This window comes from Nilaparvata lugens, chromosome 4, assembly GCF_014356525.2.
Source record: "Nilaparvata lugens isolate BPH chromosome 4, ASM1435652v1, whole genome shotgun sequence".
Lineage (NCBI taxonomy): Eukaryota > Metazoa > Arthropoda > Insecta > Hemiptera > Delphacidae > Nilaparvata > Nilaparvata lugens.
This window is the reverse complement of record NC_052507.1, coordinates 10,854,595-10,873,446: the sequence shown is the minus strand read 5'-3', so window position 1 is coordinate 10,873,446 and position 18,852 is coordinate 10,854,595. Positions and strand designations below refer to the sequence as shown.

Here is an 18,852-nt window from a genome sequence, read left to right as displayed (position 1 = left end):
TTAATGCGATTGTGACCAAGTTTCGCACTCAGTTTACTTTATTGGACATTAAACCAACCACACGAATGCGTACAGTGCGTACAGAAGAGAATATTGCGTCTGTTTCTGAGAGTGTTGCTGAAGACCGTGAAATGTCTATTCGTCGCCGTTCGCAGCAATTGGGTTTGTGCTATTCGACCACATGGAAGATTTTACGTAAAGATCTTGGTGTAAAACCGTATAAAATACAGCTCCTGCAAGAACTGAAGCCGAACGATCTGCCACAACGTCGAATTTTCAGTGAATGGGCCCTAGAAAAGTTGGCAGAAAATCCGCTTTTTTATCGACAAATTTTGTTCAGCGATGAGGCTCATTTCTGGTTGAATGGCTACGTAAATAAGCAAAATTGCCGCATTTGGAGTGAAGAGCAACCAGAAGCCGTTCAAGAACTGCCCATGCATCAGGAAAAAGGCACTGTTTGGTGTGGTTTGTACGCTGGTGGAATCATTGGACCGTATATTTTTCAAAGATGCTGTTGGACGCAACGTTACAGTGAATGGCGATCGCTATCGTTCGATGCTAACAAACTTTTTGTTGCCAAAAATGAACTTGGTTGACATGTGGTTTCAACAAGATGGCGCTACATGCCACACAGCTCGCGATTCTATGGCCATTTTGAGGGAAAACTTCGGAGAACAATTCATCTCAAGAAATGGACCGGTAAGTTGGCCACCAAGATCATGCGATTTGACGCCTTTAGACTATTTTTTGTGGGGCTACGTCAAGTCTAAAGTCTACAGAAATAAGCCAGTAACTATTCCAGCTTTGGAAGACAACATTTCCGAAGAAATTCGGGCTATTCCGGCCGAAATGCTCGAAAAAGTTGCCCAAAATTGGACTTTCCGAATGGACCACCTAAGACGCAGCCGCGGTCAACATTTAAATGAAATTATCTTCAAAAAGTAAATGTCATGTACCAATCTAACGTTTCAAATAAAGAACCGATGAGATTTTGCAAATTTTATGCGTTTTATTGTTTAAAAAAGTTCTCAAGCTCTTAAAAAATCACCCGTTATTTGCTTGGATTGTTTCAGACTTCCCTTTTGAACTTGACCACATGCCAGGATGTTTGCTCAGGTTCTGAGAACAGTTCGACTTGTGAGAACCTGTTCCCAGAATGCAAGCAATCGTGCAACTTCACCTGTTTACCAGTCTCACCGTCGGTGGATCATGGAGACAACACACAGTTCTACAAAGGCATGATATTCTGGTTGTACGTGATATTCATGAGTCTCGGGTCGATTGGCTTCAATGTAATTAACAGTATATCGGACACCATATGCTTTGACGTTCTCGGTAAGTAGGGTACAAATTCAGATTGAAAATTATTGTGAAGATTCGATTAATGAAGATTTATGATTCTTCTAACGTTTCCATATATCTAATATAAAAGTATTGTTTCAAGGTTTGATTAGGGATCCTATTTGAATCAAAGCTACTTTTCTGTGGTTTCAGAATTTTGATCCGCCATCTTGGATCCGACATTTTGAATTCAACGTCATTATTTTTTGACCGAATGCAGTTTTAACTCGGATTTTCTTTCGTCTGTCTGTATGTATGTATGTATGTAACGCATTTACGGCCAAACGCGTTGATAGAATTCTTTGAGATTTGACAGAAATATTCCTTTTTTAACAGCGCGTCGAAATTTTGCATTTTAAGGATAATATGAAAGGAAAAGGAATTTCCTCCATACTCCGATATCACTATTATATATCATCTACTCTGAAGATAGGATTAATCAGACTATAGAATCATTCATAATCAATCAGTTGACAAGTGGATTATTCATTGCATGCATTGCACAGATGTCTGGAGAAGCCGGTGAACAGGTGACACCAGTTACTTGTGGGTGAGAAAACTGTGTGAGGTCTACTGTTCACAGAACTACTAGCTATTGGAAGCTGGTTATGAGGATACATTATTTCGATACAGAATTTCAAGAGAAAATTAATGGTGAAACCCGCACATATCTCAAACCTTTCCAAATATATTCACATTATTTAAAGATACTAATAAATCAAACAAATATTAAATAAATTGGTCAATTGAAAATCTAAAAATAATCTAGACTACACTAATTGAACAAAACTTTAAACAGTAATTAATGATATGTCAGGCTGTTTATATACTCATTTATTGAATTTTTGTATGATTTATTGATATATTCAAATGTGAATTTCTTTGGGCCGGTTTGAGATGTCGATGTGCAGTTTTCACCATTAATTTTCTCTTGAGACTCTGTAACGAAATCATGTACCACATGACCACCTTCCTATTTGAAAAAATGACATTGGATTCAAAAAGTCTGTTCCAAGATGAAGCAAAATTTTGAAGCCACAGAAATTTAGTTTTTTTATTCCCCCAATCAAACCAATTTTCAAATTATCCTTGTAACAGAAATATCAAGCTGTTTCCTCACTCAGTATACTATCAGGTATAGTGATAGTAGAAAATATGCTAATAGTGGACATGTTAATAAAGAATTAGACCTAGTATTTTTCTATGGCAAGCCGTTTACTATTTCTTTACGGATTTATTATATCAGTATTTACAATAATTCTTATACTTGAGGAAAGGTCTGAAACTATTCCTCTTCAAATTTATTATACTCCAAATGTAGGCCATGTCATATGACTATATGACACTCTTTAAATCAACGATTTAAACATAGAAGAAAAACTATGTACAGGAGTGAGTTTCAAATATGTATTCCCAGATTTTTCACATTTAATCTCATCATCCAACCAGTACATTGTATAATGATAGTAGAAGAGGTCTTAATAATGAATGTTTCAAAAAGGAAAATGACTTATTATTCGTTGTACTATTCCTTCATTATTTCGTGCTGTACAACCTACAACTATTATATTTATGATATTATGTGCCTAGAAAAGCACAACAGCGTCATACCTAACACTGTTTCTATTTCAATTTATTATACTATAGTTCAAATGTAGGTTGTCATGTGTCACTCCTATCAACATTCAAAGCCGCGTTTAGACCCATCCTTATAGATTCTATTAGATTGAACATAACTTATCATACACATGATGAACATATGTGTTTGATAAGTTCCGTTCAATCAAATAGAATCTATAAGTATTGAGTGATTAACATTTTTCTATAATTTTGGTATAAACCCAGCTTTACACTTTAAAAGCAGAAACACATTTTTGTACTCTGTACAAAGGTGGTTTGAAATGTTTATTGTCATATAGTTGCTGTGTTATATAAGAAGGCATATTACGTCTGAATTACAGATGTCATGGATCTATCACCCCAAACTCGCTTAATAGGCTGGGTCGAAGGTGGCCGGGCGCCCTGTAGGCCGACTTGGCCTACAAAGAAGGCCAGGAGTGGGACTCACGTAGGTCACGAGGACTAATCAGTCTGAAGAGACTGCCAAGCATATCACACTGGATTGCGACAAGGATTACAACCAGGTGATGAATGGAATGTTAGTATAGGGAAAAACTCCTGGCTCTTGTAAAGGACTTAGGTATTGGTTTGCCTAACTAACATACTACTTGGGAACACAATAAGCTTCGGTTGACGTGTGGGGTTCTATGAACCTTTGGATCCTTGAATCCGTCCCTTCAAAAACAATAAACAATGGAGATGTTTCTTGAAGTGGCCATGTTCAGTTATCAGAGCAATTAACTGCTTGACCTGACTTCTACCCAACCTCACCAGCCAGCTAGTGAAGTAAGAGCTTGCGTCTGCTAGCAGCCTTTTGCCAAGTGCTTGGCCAGGGTGACCTTGCTATTGCTGGTGATGTATAGAGATTGTATAAATAAAGCCTTAAATTTTGTTTTGTTGTCAGGCGATGGCCAGGAAAAGAAGTACGGCAAACAGCGTGTGTGGGGCACAATCGGGTTCGGCATATTCGCTCTTCTGGGTGGTTATGCGGTCGATGTGTATTCTGGTGACAGCGGAATCAAGGACTACACTCCCGCCTTCTCCATTGCTCTTGTCTGCATGATCTGTGACGTCATCTGCTGTTTCACTTTGAAGGTAATTAACTTCCTATCTATTATTTCAATACACTTATCTGGCAGTATTTGAAAATGATTCACGTTTAATTTCAGTTATTTGTTTACATTCATAATAATTGACCGAGCGAAGTGAGGTCTAAGATACAAGTCGTCGATTTTACATTCCTCTTTATGTTTCGCATTTAGTTTCGGCGAAACGCGTTAATAGATTTTCATGAAATTTGACAGGTATGTTCCTTTTTAAATCGTGCGTCGATGTATATACATGGTTTTTGGAAATTTTGCATTTCAAGGATAATATGAAAGGAAAAGGAGCCTCCTTCATACGCCAATATTAGAGTAAAAATCAGACTATAGAATTATTCATCATAAATCAGCTGTCGAGTGGATTATAAATTGCATGAAATGACGCATGCGATTCAATATTTCAATGTAACTTGGTGAAAAAACAGCTGTATGAAATTATTAAAAAATATAATTTCTCGCTTGATAAAATATATTCGATTATTTTAAACAAGAATGAACAGTTGATATTGCATCAATAAACCTGTATCAGCTACCGTCTATAGAAGACATTGACAAGACATAGGATCGGCAACGTTGTTCCCCTTTCTTTCTCCACTGCCATTATAACGTGGACCTTACTATAGCAACTTTGCGATTTATCACAAACTATTCCAATGTAATTCATTTATTTATTCATTCAAATTATAATTTAGGTGTCTTTTATTACTGGAGCTACAGCAGCTGATATTCTGATTCAATATCACAAGGTAAGAGATGAATGTTTAAAAAATATCAGTAAGGAGTTCATGTCTCTCGAGGAATGGAAAAAACATCAATTAGGGTGGCCACTAATGATAGGACAAGTGTGTACATACACATGTCGTCATATATTGATTGATTCATACAATAAGTACATCATAAAAATGAGAGGGAGAAAAAAAATTAGGTAACTTTGCGCTATTGCTCACTCAAATTTAGAAAAGATTACACATAGTCCGAAATAGGTTAAGTCTTGTAGTTGATCACTTCACACAATTCTCAGTCCTTAATTATTTTCACAAAGTAGATTTTTAAATTTAGATGCTTCAAAACCAAACATAGAAGAAATATTTCACATTATTAAATTGTGTCATCACCGCGAAAGGCATCGAACAAAAGTTTTTGAGGTTAGGTTTTTGTAGCTTCGATATCTTTTCTCATTTGCTGCTCTATTTGAGGTTAAATTATTTTTATATAATTGTAAATTGTAATTTTTCATTCATTGTTACTGTTTGGAAGCTGCTTATTTTATGTTGGAAGCTGTTGTCAAACAGCTGTTGTTTGTTCGAAGCCTCTCGCTGATGACACAACATGCATGGCGAGCATGCGTGTACACACATGTTCAAGACAAATTCTCCTGGCCACCCTAAGGAGTACATATTCGTCTTTTACCCAATGGCACTGGAAACCAAATTTCAGCTTCAGTGGCAGTAGATACTTGTTACAAAGCTAGTGTTTAGTTGTGTTTTTTTTTTTAATTTCAGCTGCCGCCCCTGCCGCGATCAGAGAACATAGTGAAGGATATGGTGGAGTTATCCAAGCATCCTCACATAGCCGTCTTTCTCGCCTTCACTGTCCTCGTTGGTATCTGTGACAGCTTCATTATTTATTATCTATTTTGGTAACTTTATTCATTTAGTGTTGTATGGCTTTAGCATGCTTATTGCAACATCATCTTTGATTATTAACAACTGCTAACTAAAGTAGAAACTTATGTAGCTACTTAATGTGTTGTCATTTTAGAAATGAAAAAATATTCATGCATCACGTCCTTGAATTGGTGATAGTTTTCTCATTAGCCAGACCCATATAACATATTTTGGACTATGTTCAACCTAATCTAAATTTAGGAGAGGAATGGCACAAGGTTAACTTATTTTTCATCTCCCAATCATTTTAATGGTGTACTTTATATGATAAAGTACTACATTTTAATCATTACATGTACTTTAATTATATTGTAAGAATAAGTGAAGAAGAATAAAGAATAGTCCCTTAACATGGAACTGATAGTCATAATTTGTCATCATTCTTTATTACAATTAATAAATTAGCTAGTCTGGTCTTGTCTTTTATGATTATATTTAACAAATTAAATTATTAATTACTATTAATTGATTATTATTTTACTATTATTTAAGCATTTGAATAAATGCATTCTCTATTTAATTCCATTTGTATTTTATGCTTGGGTAATGGAAGAGGGATGATTATTTAGATTGAAATCTATTAACTAGTACAGATTTACAACTAACTATACGAGCAAACTAGTTCAGCATCTCTTAGAATTTTGACCAAAAAATAATAATTTGCAAGAAACTGAATTAACAAGTCATTATGCATGTTACAAACTAATTGTCTAACTGTAAGATCCCTTAGAACAAAAATAAAATAAGGAATACGGATCAAAATAGATTAGAAGAGGGCTTTAAAATTGTGAATTGCTAGAATAAAATATGGCTTTTTGTCTCGAGGAGGTTGATTATTTATTTATTTGAAAAGCATACATAAAAGACTCACATAAACTCCGTAAAGTCGTGCCTTATCTAGATACAATTTTATTAATTCTTACTATATATATAATTATATTTATATATATATATATATTATATATATATATATATATATATATATATATATAAAACTTGAAATATGAAGTATTGACAGCCATTTCTTCCGTTAAGGCTACGCCCAGTCCGTGGGCGGTCAGGCATTCCGAGCTTCATCCTAGTTGGAGACAAATTGTAGAAAAACAAGGTACTATCATAGAGAAACAATAGCGTAAGTAGATATCCCATGATATAGGGCGTTTATGTCGCAACTTTTACTGTTATCTTAAGCCGATTACTGTCGATTATTATTGATTTTTACTGTTTTGACCGGGTAAGAGTGTATGAACGGCACAATATGAGAGACTACCAGCGTCATAAAGCTTCACGGGAAAGAACTTCGTGGTCTATATGATAACAGTAAAAGTTGCAACATAAACGCCCTATACCATAGGATATCTACTTATGCTATTGTTTCTCTATGGTACTATCTAACAGACAGAAAGCTAGAGCCCATATTCTCAGTTCGTTTTTATTTATTCAATTATTCAGAATTACACAACTTACAGAAAAGTACCACAGACTTAAGCCCAAAACGGTTCCAATTCTAATTTATACAACAGTCCAAATGTAGCTAGGTTATGTGTTACTTCAACATTCTTCAAAATTCTTCGTTGTGTCGGATTTTAAATTTGTTGGTTTCAACTGAAAACATGCTTTTATAATATTTGTAGATTGTAGTATAACATTGAAATAAATATGTTCGATTATTAAACATTAATAATAATTATTAGTAAATAAATAGTAACTCATGACTTGGTCTTGTCCTCAGACCAATTAACGACCAATGCACAGGTACATTCACATTTTACCAGAAACAGGAACAACTTTATCGTTCAGCCTCACAGGCTAACTCTTTTTGAGAGAATATAAAATATAAATTTAAGAACATGACTTTCAAAAACGATCTTTATAAGTTCCTTGTTGAAAGAAATTTTTATAGTGTAAATGAATTTTTATGTAGGATAACAACATATATAGGCTATATCAATATTTTTATTATGTTAAATATTGAAGAGATTTTTTTTTGAACATAACAATGTTCAGTTGTATAGTAGTCCAGTCACTATATACATTGGTGCATGCAATTTATATTATTGTAGTTTTTTATATATAAATGATTTTTTAATATATTATTTGGGTACATAAGAGATGATGGTTGAAGCTGAAAATTTGGTGTTTTTCACAATACAAGGAGCATTGTTGTCAGGTGTACATGGAAATCTATATGAGATAGAGCGCTCTACCTGAACTCAGATTGTAGAGCACAAAAATACGCCCAGAGGGATTTTGAATTATGCATCTAAATGGTAACAATCGGAAGATATTGTTGATCAAAATCTACAATTCATCAAAAATTGATTTTCTCTTCAAATTTCACTCATTTTTGAAAAATCATAACTCAGTACCTATTGGAGATAGAGAGTTCCGAAGGATCTCATTTTATTCAGAATTTCATATTCTAAGAAAAAGGCGAGAGCAAATTTTTCTGTCCGATTACGAGATTTGGCAGAAATAGCTGAAAACTGGAAAATGAGCTGAAAATACGAGGTTTTTGGGCCACCCTGTATCTAGCACAAGGAAATTTTGCATGAAGAAATTGGTTCTGGACTTCTCTTATGTACCCAAATAATATATTAAAAAATCGGAACTACAATATGAATTGCAAGCACACCCCCTTTTTTATGTCTATATTGACTGGACTATAGTTGTGTTTCATATGTCTGTAGTGTATTGAACAAATAAAAAATATTCTATTCTATTCAGATATTGTTTAAAGCATAACATTTGATCAAGTCCAGTTCAAAATAATTATGTACAGTATTATTTTAGTAATTATTTAAATTTCTATTAGAATGGTCTTTAAATTACCATTTTCAAATTGAAATTTCCCAATTTGCTGTTTCAGGTTCCTTGAAGATTTGGCCATAGAGCACAACTACACGGAGAACATAAAACTGCTTGAAGGCATCACTATTGCCGCTGAGACATTGGGCGCCGAGGTCATATTCTTCATTTTCTCTGGTAATTTTAATGTTTGTTCAATTTTAACGTTGGAATATTTTATTTTTAAATCTATGAAGTTATCCTAACGTTACCGCTTCGTCTACTGTTCTATTATTCATAAAATATTACGCATAGGCCTGGTTTTCAGGACACTTGTTAGAAATAATAGATCATTAAATCTGCAGGTTGAATCGTCCATTTAATAGGTGTCTTAAGGTGCTTACAGATATACGCGCCTCGAACACACTCCGCACTCGCTCCGATCATGAACCTCACGCGAGGGTTCGCTTGAGGTCCGAAATATGTTCGAAGGATGATCGCTCAGCTCTTTTCTTATTGTTGACTTTGCTACAACCTAACCTCACAAATGTGAAACGTCCAATCCAGCTGATGGGGTCACAAAACTAAATAAAATATTCTTACCAGCGGATTGCTGGATAGCCTAATCATACATTATGTTTATATAATACATTTATAGTAAATATAATGATTATTGCATTTATTTTAATGTTTTATTATAAAAGGTAATGTCTGTCAATGTGTCGAAAGGTGAAAGGCTTGATTGGAGTTCAGCTTCTTTCTTCTAAATGCTAATATGCCGGTACCTATTATTATAAATGCTTTTATAACTGCTGTTATTATAATGCTGTTACATGAAAATTTTTAAAAAAAATCGAAAAAAAATTAATTCAGGCATATCTGGGTTTAATTTAATGATTAGTTATTAATTTTGATAATTCTATTTGCTAACACAAAGATCGTAACTATTAACAAACATTACAAACAAAAACGTTGACCGCGCATGCGCAACTATTGGTTAGTTCGCCCTATAGTGACGTCCAAGTTATAATGGCAATGTAGGAAGATAGGAGAAAAAGGTTGCCAGATCTCAGCCTTGCCACCCAAACAGCTGATACTGGTATATCTGATGAATTTAACTGTTCAGTATTGTTGAAAATAGTTAATCATATTTTATTTGTCAAGAAAATATATTTTTTAAATATGTAATAATAAATTTTCATGATTGAGATTAAATATGTTGTGAATTAGTTGAATTTCTACATTGTTGATAAACGATGTGGCAACATCGCAAAGCGTGAAAGAGATAGCGCCATCTGCTCTGTTGAATGATAGACAAGGATAGCAACACCATTGCAAATCACACGCTGCCATTATAACGTGGACATCACTATAGGAACTTGCCAAGCTCGAACTCTGTTACACGCTCTTCTCGCGTTCCACTCTTGCTCCACCTGCGATCTTCAATCGATCTGCTCGAGTGACGTTCGATTGCGGAGCAGAGCGAAAGTCTGTACGCACCTTTAGAAATCGGGCCTTATATGCTTACAATCTCTCAGCTTAATATTGAGTGCATATCACGAAGGAAAGGGGAAATTGTATTTTTTTTCTTTAGGGCTACTTTTGAATATAAATAAAAATATAAATCTGAGTACCCTTTTTAGAATATTTCGTCACGACATGTTTCGGCTTGAAAGGAGAAATATATGGCATATTTCTGCGGGTAATACATTATAGTTTTTGCTTGTGCTTAGGTGATTGATGAGATAATCAAACTTCCATGCCACCTTCGGGATTCGAACCTACGATCAGGCAGTGCTAGCAGACAGAACCAGGTCTGTCTAGCAGATTGTGATAGAACCTTCTAGCAGGTTGTGATATCTCAGGCCACTAGTGCAACCTGGCAAGGTTATTATAATAAGACCCAAGTGTAGATGTTGTTCTCATACCAGAGATACATGTGGCTTGGTAAAGAATTCTATTTAATTTATTCACAAATTATAAAAAATGGTGCAGAATTGATTGATTGATTGATTGATTGAGTACTTTATTTATGTAGATTACAATATATACTGGCTTATACACTTATATACAATAGCTTACAATACAGCAAAGTTATAGATGAATGGAGATAACATTCTATAATTTCAATAATTTTGCCCCATGAATACTCATTAATAAAATAAAAAGTGTATAAGCAGTGTAAAGGTTGATGAAAATTATGGAAACAGCTTAATATTTCTTTCACAAGGATAATTTGACAGTAGGTTTCATTGGGGAAACTATTCCAGTTGAAGAAAACTACTCAAAATTGTTGGTATGTCATTTTGAATCTAACTTCATTTTTTTTAATGAGAAGCTGGTCATATTATACATGATTTCGATACAGATTTTGAAGACAAAATGAATGGCGAAAACCGCACATCGATATCTCAAACCGTTTCGCCACTATTGTCTCTTTGTGCAAGGGGCTTAAGAATAGTATATCGATTATCACGATGTTCGAATGAGTTATTGTTTGGTTGTTGCAGGAAAAATTCTAGCACGCATAGGAATTTTTATGATTCATGAAACACCATGAAACACAATTTATCACTTTTCGCTATTAGAAAAAACGACTAGCAGTCAATTTTTTGCAATAAATGAATTAATCACTCACTGTGACAACGAGATCTTCCGGCAGGTCTGCCATCTTCATGGTTCCAAGAACCAATACATTTATTGTGAAAAAAATTGACTTACTCCTCAGCTCTACAGGTCTCTTCAACCCTCTCCCTCACATAGCCTCTCCATCTGTCTCGATCCTCGGCCTGCCTCCTCCAGTTACGAACTCCAAGCGTTCTTAGATCGCGTTCCACATCATCCGTCCACCTATTTCTTGGTCGACCTTTTCTTCTTCTGTTATATATTTTCTCCTTCCATATACATTTCACCACTCTTCCATCTCCCATTCTCAACATGTGTCCCATCCATCTTATTCTGCCAGCTTTTATCGACCGCACAATGTCTTCATTATTTAAGAACTCCTCTATTTCAAAATTTTTCTTCCACTCCAGAGACCATTCTCAAAAACAGGGCCCAAGATTCTTCTCATCACCTTTCTTTCAAAAACTCTCAGTCTTTGCATATCTCCAGCAGTAAGCACCCATGTTTCCGATCCACACCACAGGCTTCACCAATGCTTTGTATAGATGTAATTTTGTAGCTCTTGACAGCATTCGAGATTTGAATAACTTGATACTAGCATAGTATGCTCTGTTTCCTGCCATGATCCTGTTGTTAATCTCTGCTGAGACTTTCCCACTACTTGTCACAAGTGTTCCCAGATAGACGAATTCGTCTACCTGTTGAAATGTGTAGGGACCAATCTTCATGTATCTAGCATCTCTCCTACCTACTGCTGGTGACACTCAAAAAAATTGGCTCTATTCGTTTTTTCTAATAACAAAAATCTGGTGTGGCGCACTCACACAACTTTCCTTGCCGTTATGAAAATGTATCACGTGACGCTAGTGTTCCCGCGCATCTCAAGTCTACTATTCAAAGATTTGAGCCAGCTGGTGACAGGGCAATAACTCTGGATACACACGAGGTCTGCTATCTCTTCATAGTGAATCATTTAATAGAATCAACAGTTGCCAACAGTTTGCAATTGGATAATCACATTTTCTCGAATTTCGAGCTCATTTTTTATTTTAGGTGAAAATGTTACTGAACATTAATTGTAGAGATTCTCATGCTATTGGACTTGTGGCAGTTGATAGAGTTTATCGATGACTATTTTAGGTATGAATTTGATCAAAATCGTTGGAGGCGTTTTCGAGAAAATCACGAAAAACCCTGTTTTTGACAACATTTTCACAATTTTAGCCGCCATCTTGAATTGCATTTGATCGAAATTGTTCGTGTCGGATCCTTATAGTAAAAGGACCTTAAGTTCCAAATTTCAAGTCATTCCGTTAATTGGGAGATGAGATATCGTGTACACAGACGCACATACACTCATACACACACACACACACACACACACACACCACACACACACACACACACACACCACACACACACACACACCACACACACACACACATACAGACCAATACCCAAAAACCACTTTTTTGGACTCAGGGGACCTTGAAACGTATAGAAATTTAGAAATTGGGGTACCTTAATTTTTTCGGAAAGCAATACTTTCCTTACAAGTAAAAATGTGATTTAATAATAAGCAGTTCGTGATGGAAAACAACATTGAAGAACACAATAATTATTTTACTTTGTTTGCAGGCAAAATCCTGGCACGCATCGGCTATGGCTACTGCTTGAGCCTGTGCTTCTTCGCATACGGCATGCGTCTGGGTCTGCTGTCGTTGCTTAGCAACCCATGGTGGGTGATCCCCATCGAGCTGGCGATGCAGGGCCCCACCTACGCACTCACCTACACCACCATTGTCGCCTATGCCAGCGCCATTTCGCCGCCTGGCACGTCCGCCACCACACAGGGCATTGTTGCCGGTCTCGATGATGGCCTCGGTCAGTCACTCACTAGTATATTTCGCACCTTTGGTGAGGTCCACGTTATAATGACAGTATTTGATCAACTTTGATTTTGCTATTCTTGTCTATCATTCGACAAAGCCGGTGGTACTATCCTTTTCTAGGTCCACAACGATGCCAATTATGTTTTTGACAGTGTAGAAATATAATTAATTAATGAAAGAATCGGCATCGCTGTTCTTCTATCTTTATCCACTGCCATTATAACGTGGACCTCACTAAAGGGCGGGAAATGTGTGTTTGCCGGCTGGAGGCACTACATCCGTAAACAACTCCATAGTGCATTCTGGTGACGTCAGCACAGGTAGGGCCACTCACCACCTCCTACCTACACCAATAAAAACACTAATGCCCGGTTTAAGAGTCGTCACATAAAAACAGCCAGTTAACTCATTTACGAAGCCATAAATCCACTTTTCGTTTCACAGATGTCAAAGTAAACTATAGCTCCCATAAAACTAAAAACGCCCAATTACATGATTTTGTTGCATAGTCGTCAGATGCCCGGTTGCAGAGTCGTCACATAAAGTTAAAAACAGGCAGTTAACTCATTTACGAAGCCGTAAATCCACTTTCCGTTGCACAGATGTCAAAGTAAACTATAGCTCCCATAAAACTAAAAACGCCCAATTACATGATTTTGTTGCATAGTCGTCAGATGCCCGGTTGCAGAGTCGTCACACAAAGTTAAAAACAGGCAGTTAACTCATTTACGAAGCCGTAAATCCACTTTCCGTTGCACAGATGTCAAAGTAAACTATAGCTCCCATAAAACTAAAAACGCCCACATGATTTCGTTGCATAATGAGCTTATTTATGTCTCAATAGCTAAAAACGGTCAGTTAAGTTATGGGCCCGAAGTCGTGCTGTTAAATCCAATATCTACTCCCGCCAAATGCATTTTAGAGGTTGTGATAGCTTTTTTTGAAAGATGTTTACGAAAAACCATCTGCATTATAAGTGAATTATTTTTTTCTTTCCCTATGTTTTTCAAGTTGTTTATAACCTCCAAATCGCTAAATATGGTGAGAAATCTCGCCAAAAGCCAATAGTCACCATATTGTTTATCAATTTTATGTGAGGTCTGTTCACAGTGATGTTGATTGAAACTTTCCCCGACGCCAAGACATTGGTTAGATATAAGCATGTACGGAAAGAAGTGAATAGAGCTGCAGTGTGACTTATGTGTGATGCTAATTCGAGATATAGCTAAAAGGGCTTCGGCAAATGACTGTGCAACGACCTACCATTTATGTCAGTGATTTTAAACTATGTCTCACATAGCTATGTTTGATTTTATGTAACGACTCTGCAACCGGGCATAACTCACATTTGTTGATTTCAGCTGATCTATATCAGCTAGTGTTTTTGTTGGTGCAGGAGGTGGTGAGTAGCCCTACCTGTGCTGACGTCACCAGAATGCACTAAGGCTTTGTTTACGGAGGTAGTGCTCGAGGTAGCAGTTTTCAAGTTTGAGGTCAAATCAAATCGAGTCAAGACAAATTTGTAGAGTTTGAGAGTCCGAGTTGCAAACGCTATCTTTCGCCAAGCCACAAAAAAAAACAAAATGAAAATTGGATTAACTTATAACTATAGACAGACTGAACAAAATTACGAACTGGAAACTCAAATAAGAACTCGAACTGAAAACTTGACTTATTTTGACAAATAATTGGATACTTGAATTATTTTGACACATTGAAAACCTGTATTGAAAACTGGATTTTTTTGACACATTGATTCTAGTCTCCGCGACGTCATCATTTGAAAACACATGCTCTCGACTAGAGTCGAGTCTCTTCTCGACCTGAGTCTCGTAAGTGTCAGTTGATCCCAATGTACCACTATAGCATTGACTTGGCAAATAGCAGGTGTTAACTAATAGATCGTCTAAATCCAGCATCGTGAATAATATCTTAATGATTTATGATCTTCAGTGTTCATAATCATTATGATCTTAATGATTTTTGATCTTCAGTGTTCATAATCATTATGATCTTAATGATTTTTGATCTTCAGTGTTCATAATGATTATGATCTTAATGATTTATGATCTTCAGTGTTCATAATCATTATGATCTTAATGATTTTTGATCTTCAGTGTTCATAATCATTATGATCTTAATGATGTATGATCTTCAGTGTTTATAATCATTATGATCTTAATGATTTATGATCTTCAGTGTTTATAATCATTATGATCTTTATTCTTTATTGATTCATTCATACAATAAGTACATCATCGAAATGATAGGGACAGAAAATATAAGGTAACCTTGTGCTATTCCTCTCCTAAATTTAGATAAGGCTACACATAGTCTGAAATAGGTTAATTCTTATAGTTGTTCACTTCACAAAATTTTCAGTCCTCAAGTATTTTCACAAAGTAGATTTTCAAATTTAGATGCTTCAAAACTAAACATAGAAGAAATATTTCACATTTTTATAAGTGAAATAGGAAATATTCACATATTAAAAATATATTATGTTCTATTATTCTTAAAGTATTACGCTTGGACCTGGTTTCCAGGACACTTATTAGAAATAATGGATTATCAAATCTTCAGGTTTAATTGTCCATTTAGTAAGTGTCCTAGAAATTGGTCTTTATATGCTTGCAATCGCCCAACTCAATATTGAGGGCATATGACGAAGGAAAGGGGAAATATATTGCATATTTTGCGGGTTGCAGTGCAACTTGATAAGGTTATTATCATAAGACCTAAGTCTTGTAGCTGTTCACTTCACAAAATTTTCAGTCCTCAATTATTTTTACAAAATAGTATTTTTATAAATCTTAATGATTCTTAATTATTCCTGTAATATCTTGATGATTGTCTAGTGATATTTTGACACTTTTAACCTATTTTTGTCGGTTATAGGTTATGCGCTGGGCAGTCTAAGCGGTGGTTTCCTGTACAGGTGGCTAAAGGGCAACAACACTCTTCGTGTATACAGTGCACTGGCCTTCGTTTGCAGCCTGGCACACACTGTGCTCTACCTCATGTTCAGGCATCCTTCACAGGCGGCTACAACCAAACCTAAAGGTAGGCTAATCCCAGTTCAAACCATAGAGAAAAGATAGCATTAGATATCCCATGGTATACAGTGAGGTCCACGTTATAATGGCAGTGTACGATTGAAAATGGTTGCGTTCAAAGCCAGAGTAGAATCCCCGATCACACCCACCTTGGAATCTCATTTTTTCATGAGATACTACGCCGTTCTCATACTTTTTTCTCTCTTTTCTGCTTTGAATAGTATTGAATCATAATGTCAATATCTTTGAAACGGTTTGAGATATCGATATGCGGTTTCCGCCATTCATTTTTTCTTGAAATTCCTTATCGAAATCATGTATTTCATGACCACCTTCCCATTTAAAAATATTAAGTTGCATTCAATATGGCGGATCCAAGATGGTGGACCATATTTTCAAGTCATGGTAAAGTAGTATTTTCAATTTGAGTAGGATCCCCAATCACACACACCGTCAAATTACCTTTGTGTATGAGATATTAAGCCGTTCTCGGACTCTTCACCCACTCTGTATAGTAATCGACTTGAGTTAACAAAAATTCGTCTTAAAATTTGGAACATATACTACCTATACCATGGGATATCTTCTTTTGCCATCTTTTCATATATTTCATACCCACAGAAAGTTTTCAACCAGGTCGCTCCTGCATTCCTACTTAAAATGTAGTGAAAGTGATCGCTACAGTGAGAATATGATTCCCTTAAGCTCTAATGGGACCATTCATACCGTGTGTGTGTGGGAATAGACCAATCAGAACTCATGGAAATCACGGTATAGTTTCACTGTGCTAGTCACTTTTACTAATATATGGGAATTCAGCTTTATCGGATTGGCAGGTTATTGTTGGTCCCGACTGAAGTATGTAACCGTCGTAAAGTCCATTGAAGGATTAAAATATATATTATTCAAGCAAGGTGGGACCTTCCCGCACGGGGCTTCTCACTAACTAAAAGCGTAGAGAAAGAATAGCGTAAGTAGATATCCCATGGTATAAGGCGTTTATGTTGCAACTTTTACTGTTATCTCAAGACGATTACTGTCGATTTTTACTATTTTGACCAGGTCAGAGTGTATGAACGGCGCAATATGAGAGACTACCAGCGTCTTAAAGCATCATGGGAAAGAACTACGTGGACTATCGGCTTGAGATAACAATAAAAGTTGCGACATAAACGCCCTACACCATGGGATATCTACTTATGCTATTGTTTCTCTATGCTAAAAGGCATACGAATTTATTTTTTTAGGTTAGCCTTGCATTGTGTATCCATAGGAGGTCAAAGTTATAATGGCAGTGGAGTAAGATAGGAAAACAGCGTTGCCGATTCTCTGTTTTGCCACTGCCTTCTATAGAGGATAGCTGATACCGGTATATCTTATGTAATATTAACTGTTCATTCAACCCGGTATATGTGATTTATTCTGTAAAATAAATTGTTGATAATTATCAATTGTTGATATAGTAAACAATTTATATTATACAAGTCTTGAAACTTCATATTAGATCAGTTTTTCCATGTTTAATAAATACCAATGACATGGGTTACATGACATAGAAATAAATAAAATAAATACTGGATAACTTGAAGCACAGTTATGTACTATAGAAGGCAGTGGAAACAGAAAAACGGCAAAAATGCGTTTCTAGAATTTCTACTGACTTTATAACGTGATTCTCAATATAGTGTTAAATTATTCATTTATTGGGTAGAGCAAACAATACAATAGTCAGAAAAGAAAAACTGGCTATTGCCCAAAACTTCTTCTATTTCTCAATTTTGTCTCAAATCTTCCAATTGATTATCTAAATATTAACTGATATATTAATGTTGTTTTTCGTTTTACAGGGGTAGAAGTCGAGTATAAGAGTCCCGAGCTAGCCAAAGAAACTACTGTATCTGCATCTTGACAACTTATTTCGAAAATTAATCTGAATATAACGAACAACGGCGTGAGACTATATCCAACTTCCTTAGCTGGTTTACAAATCATTATTACATCTACATTATTATAGCTGCTTGATAAAGCAGCTCAATATCAGAGATGATATTTTACTGACAAATTATTAGATGGTATATTAAGGAATTATTCTTTCTATACAATTTTCGTGCAATATAACAGCTATTCCTATTCCTCCACCTTCCCTTACCACACATAACCTTGACATTAGAGTAAATTCCTACAGTCTAATGATGACATGATGACTTACAACAGGTCGAAACGATCGTCACTACCAATGTAAGTGCATTTTCACTCCATAAGTGTATTTATAATTCAAGTTTAATTTTAACAGTGGAAAAGTATGGATATGCAACCAGGGCCGGCTTGAGCAATCGCGGGCCCCAGGGCTGGACCTAATCCGGGCCCCTAGGTATGGTATGCATGAAGGCGTTTTGTTTGTGTGGGGTACTGGGGGTCTAGGGATACTCCCCAGTCCCTGAGAACAATGTTGAATTACAGATAAAATAACTCATTTTGGTGTAATCTAGACCTGTTTTCACTTATTAATTCATAAATTATCTTTTCAGGCTGTTTCATATTTAAGTGAACCACAAATTTAGGCACTCATTGAAGAAATACAAAATGGTTTTAATTGAAACCTTTTCGAAAAAAATTATACAATAGAAAATTCAAATTAAAGCATCACAGATACCGTATGTAAATGTTGAATTAATTGAATAGACAATGGTATTTAAAAAAGAAAAATACAACATGTTTTGATTGGAGAAATTGATTTATTAATCCATATACATAATTATTA

At 35.6% G+C, this 18,852-nt stretch overlaps 1 protein-coding gene across 1 annotated transcript in view; it reads left to right on the top strand.

Moving 5' to 3' along the window:
* Positions 1–18,410, top strand: part of LOC111044688 (major facilitator superfamily domain-containing protein 6-like) — a 28,092-nt gene extending 9,682 nt beyond the window's left edge. Inside the window, exons 4-10 of the mRNA XM_039426632.1 lie at positions 1,074–1,335; positions 3,866–4,056; positions 5,567–5,703; positions 8,601–8,716; positions 12,782–13,027; positions 15,934–16,098; positions 17,939–18,410. Of these exons, the coding sequence (XP_039282566.1) occupies positions 1,074–1,335; positions 3,866–4,056; positions 5,567–5,703; positions 8,601–8,716; positions 12,782–13,027; positions 15,934–16,098; positions 17,939–18,000 (1,179 nt within the window). The 3' untranslated portion in view covers positions 18,001–18,410. The remainder of the gene's footprint in view (positions 1–1,073; positions 1,336–3,865; positions 4,057–5,566; positions 5,704–8,600; positions 8,717–12,781; positions 13,028–15,933; positions 16,099–17,938) is intronic.
* Positions 18,411–18,852: the final 442 nt, after the last annotated feature.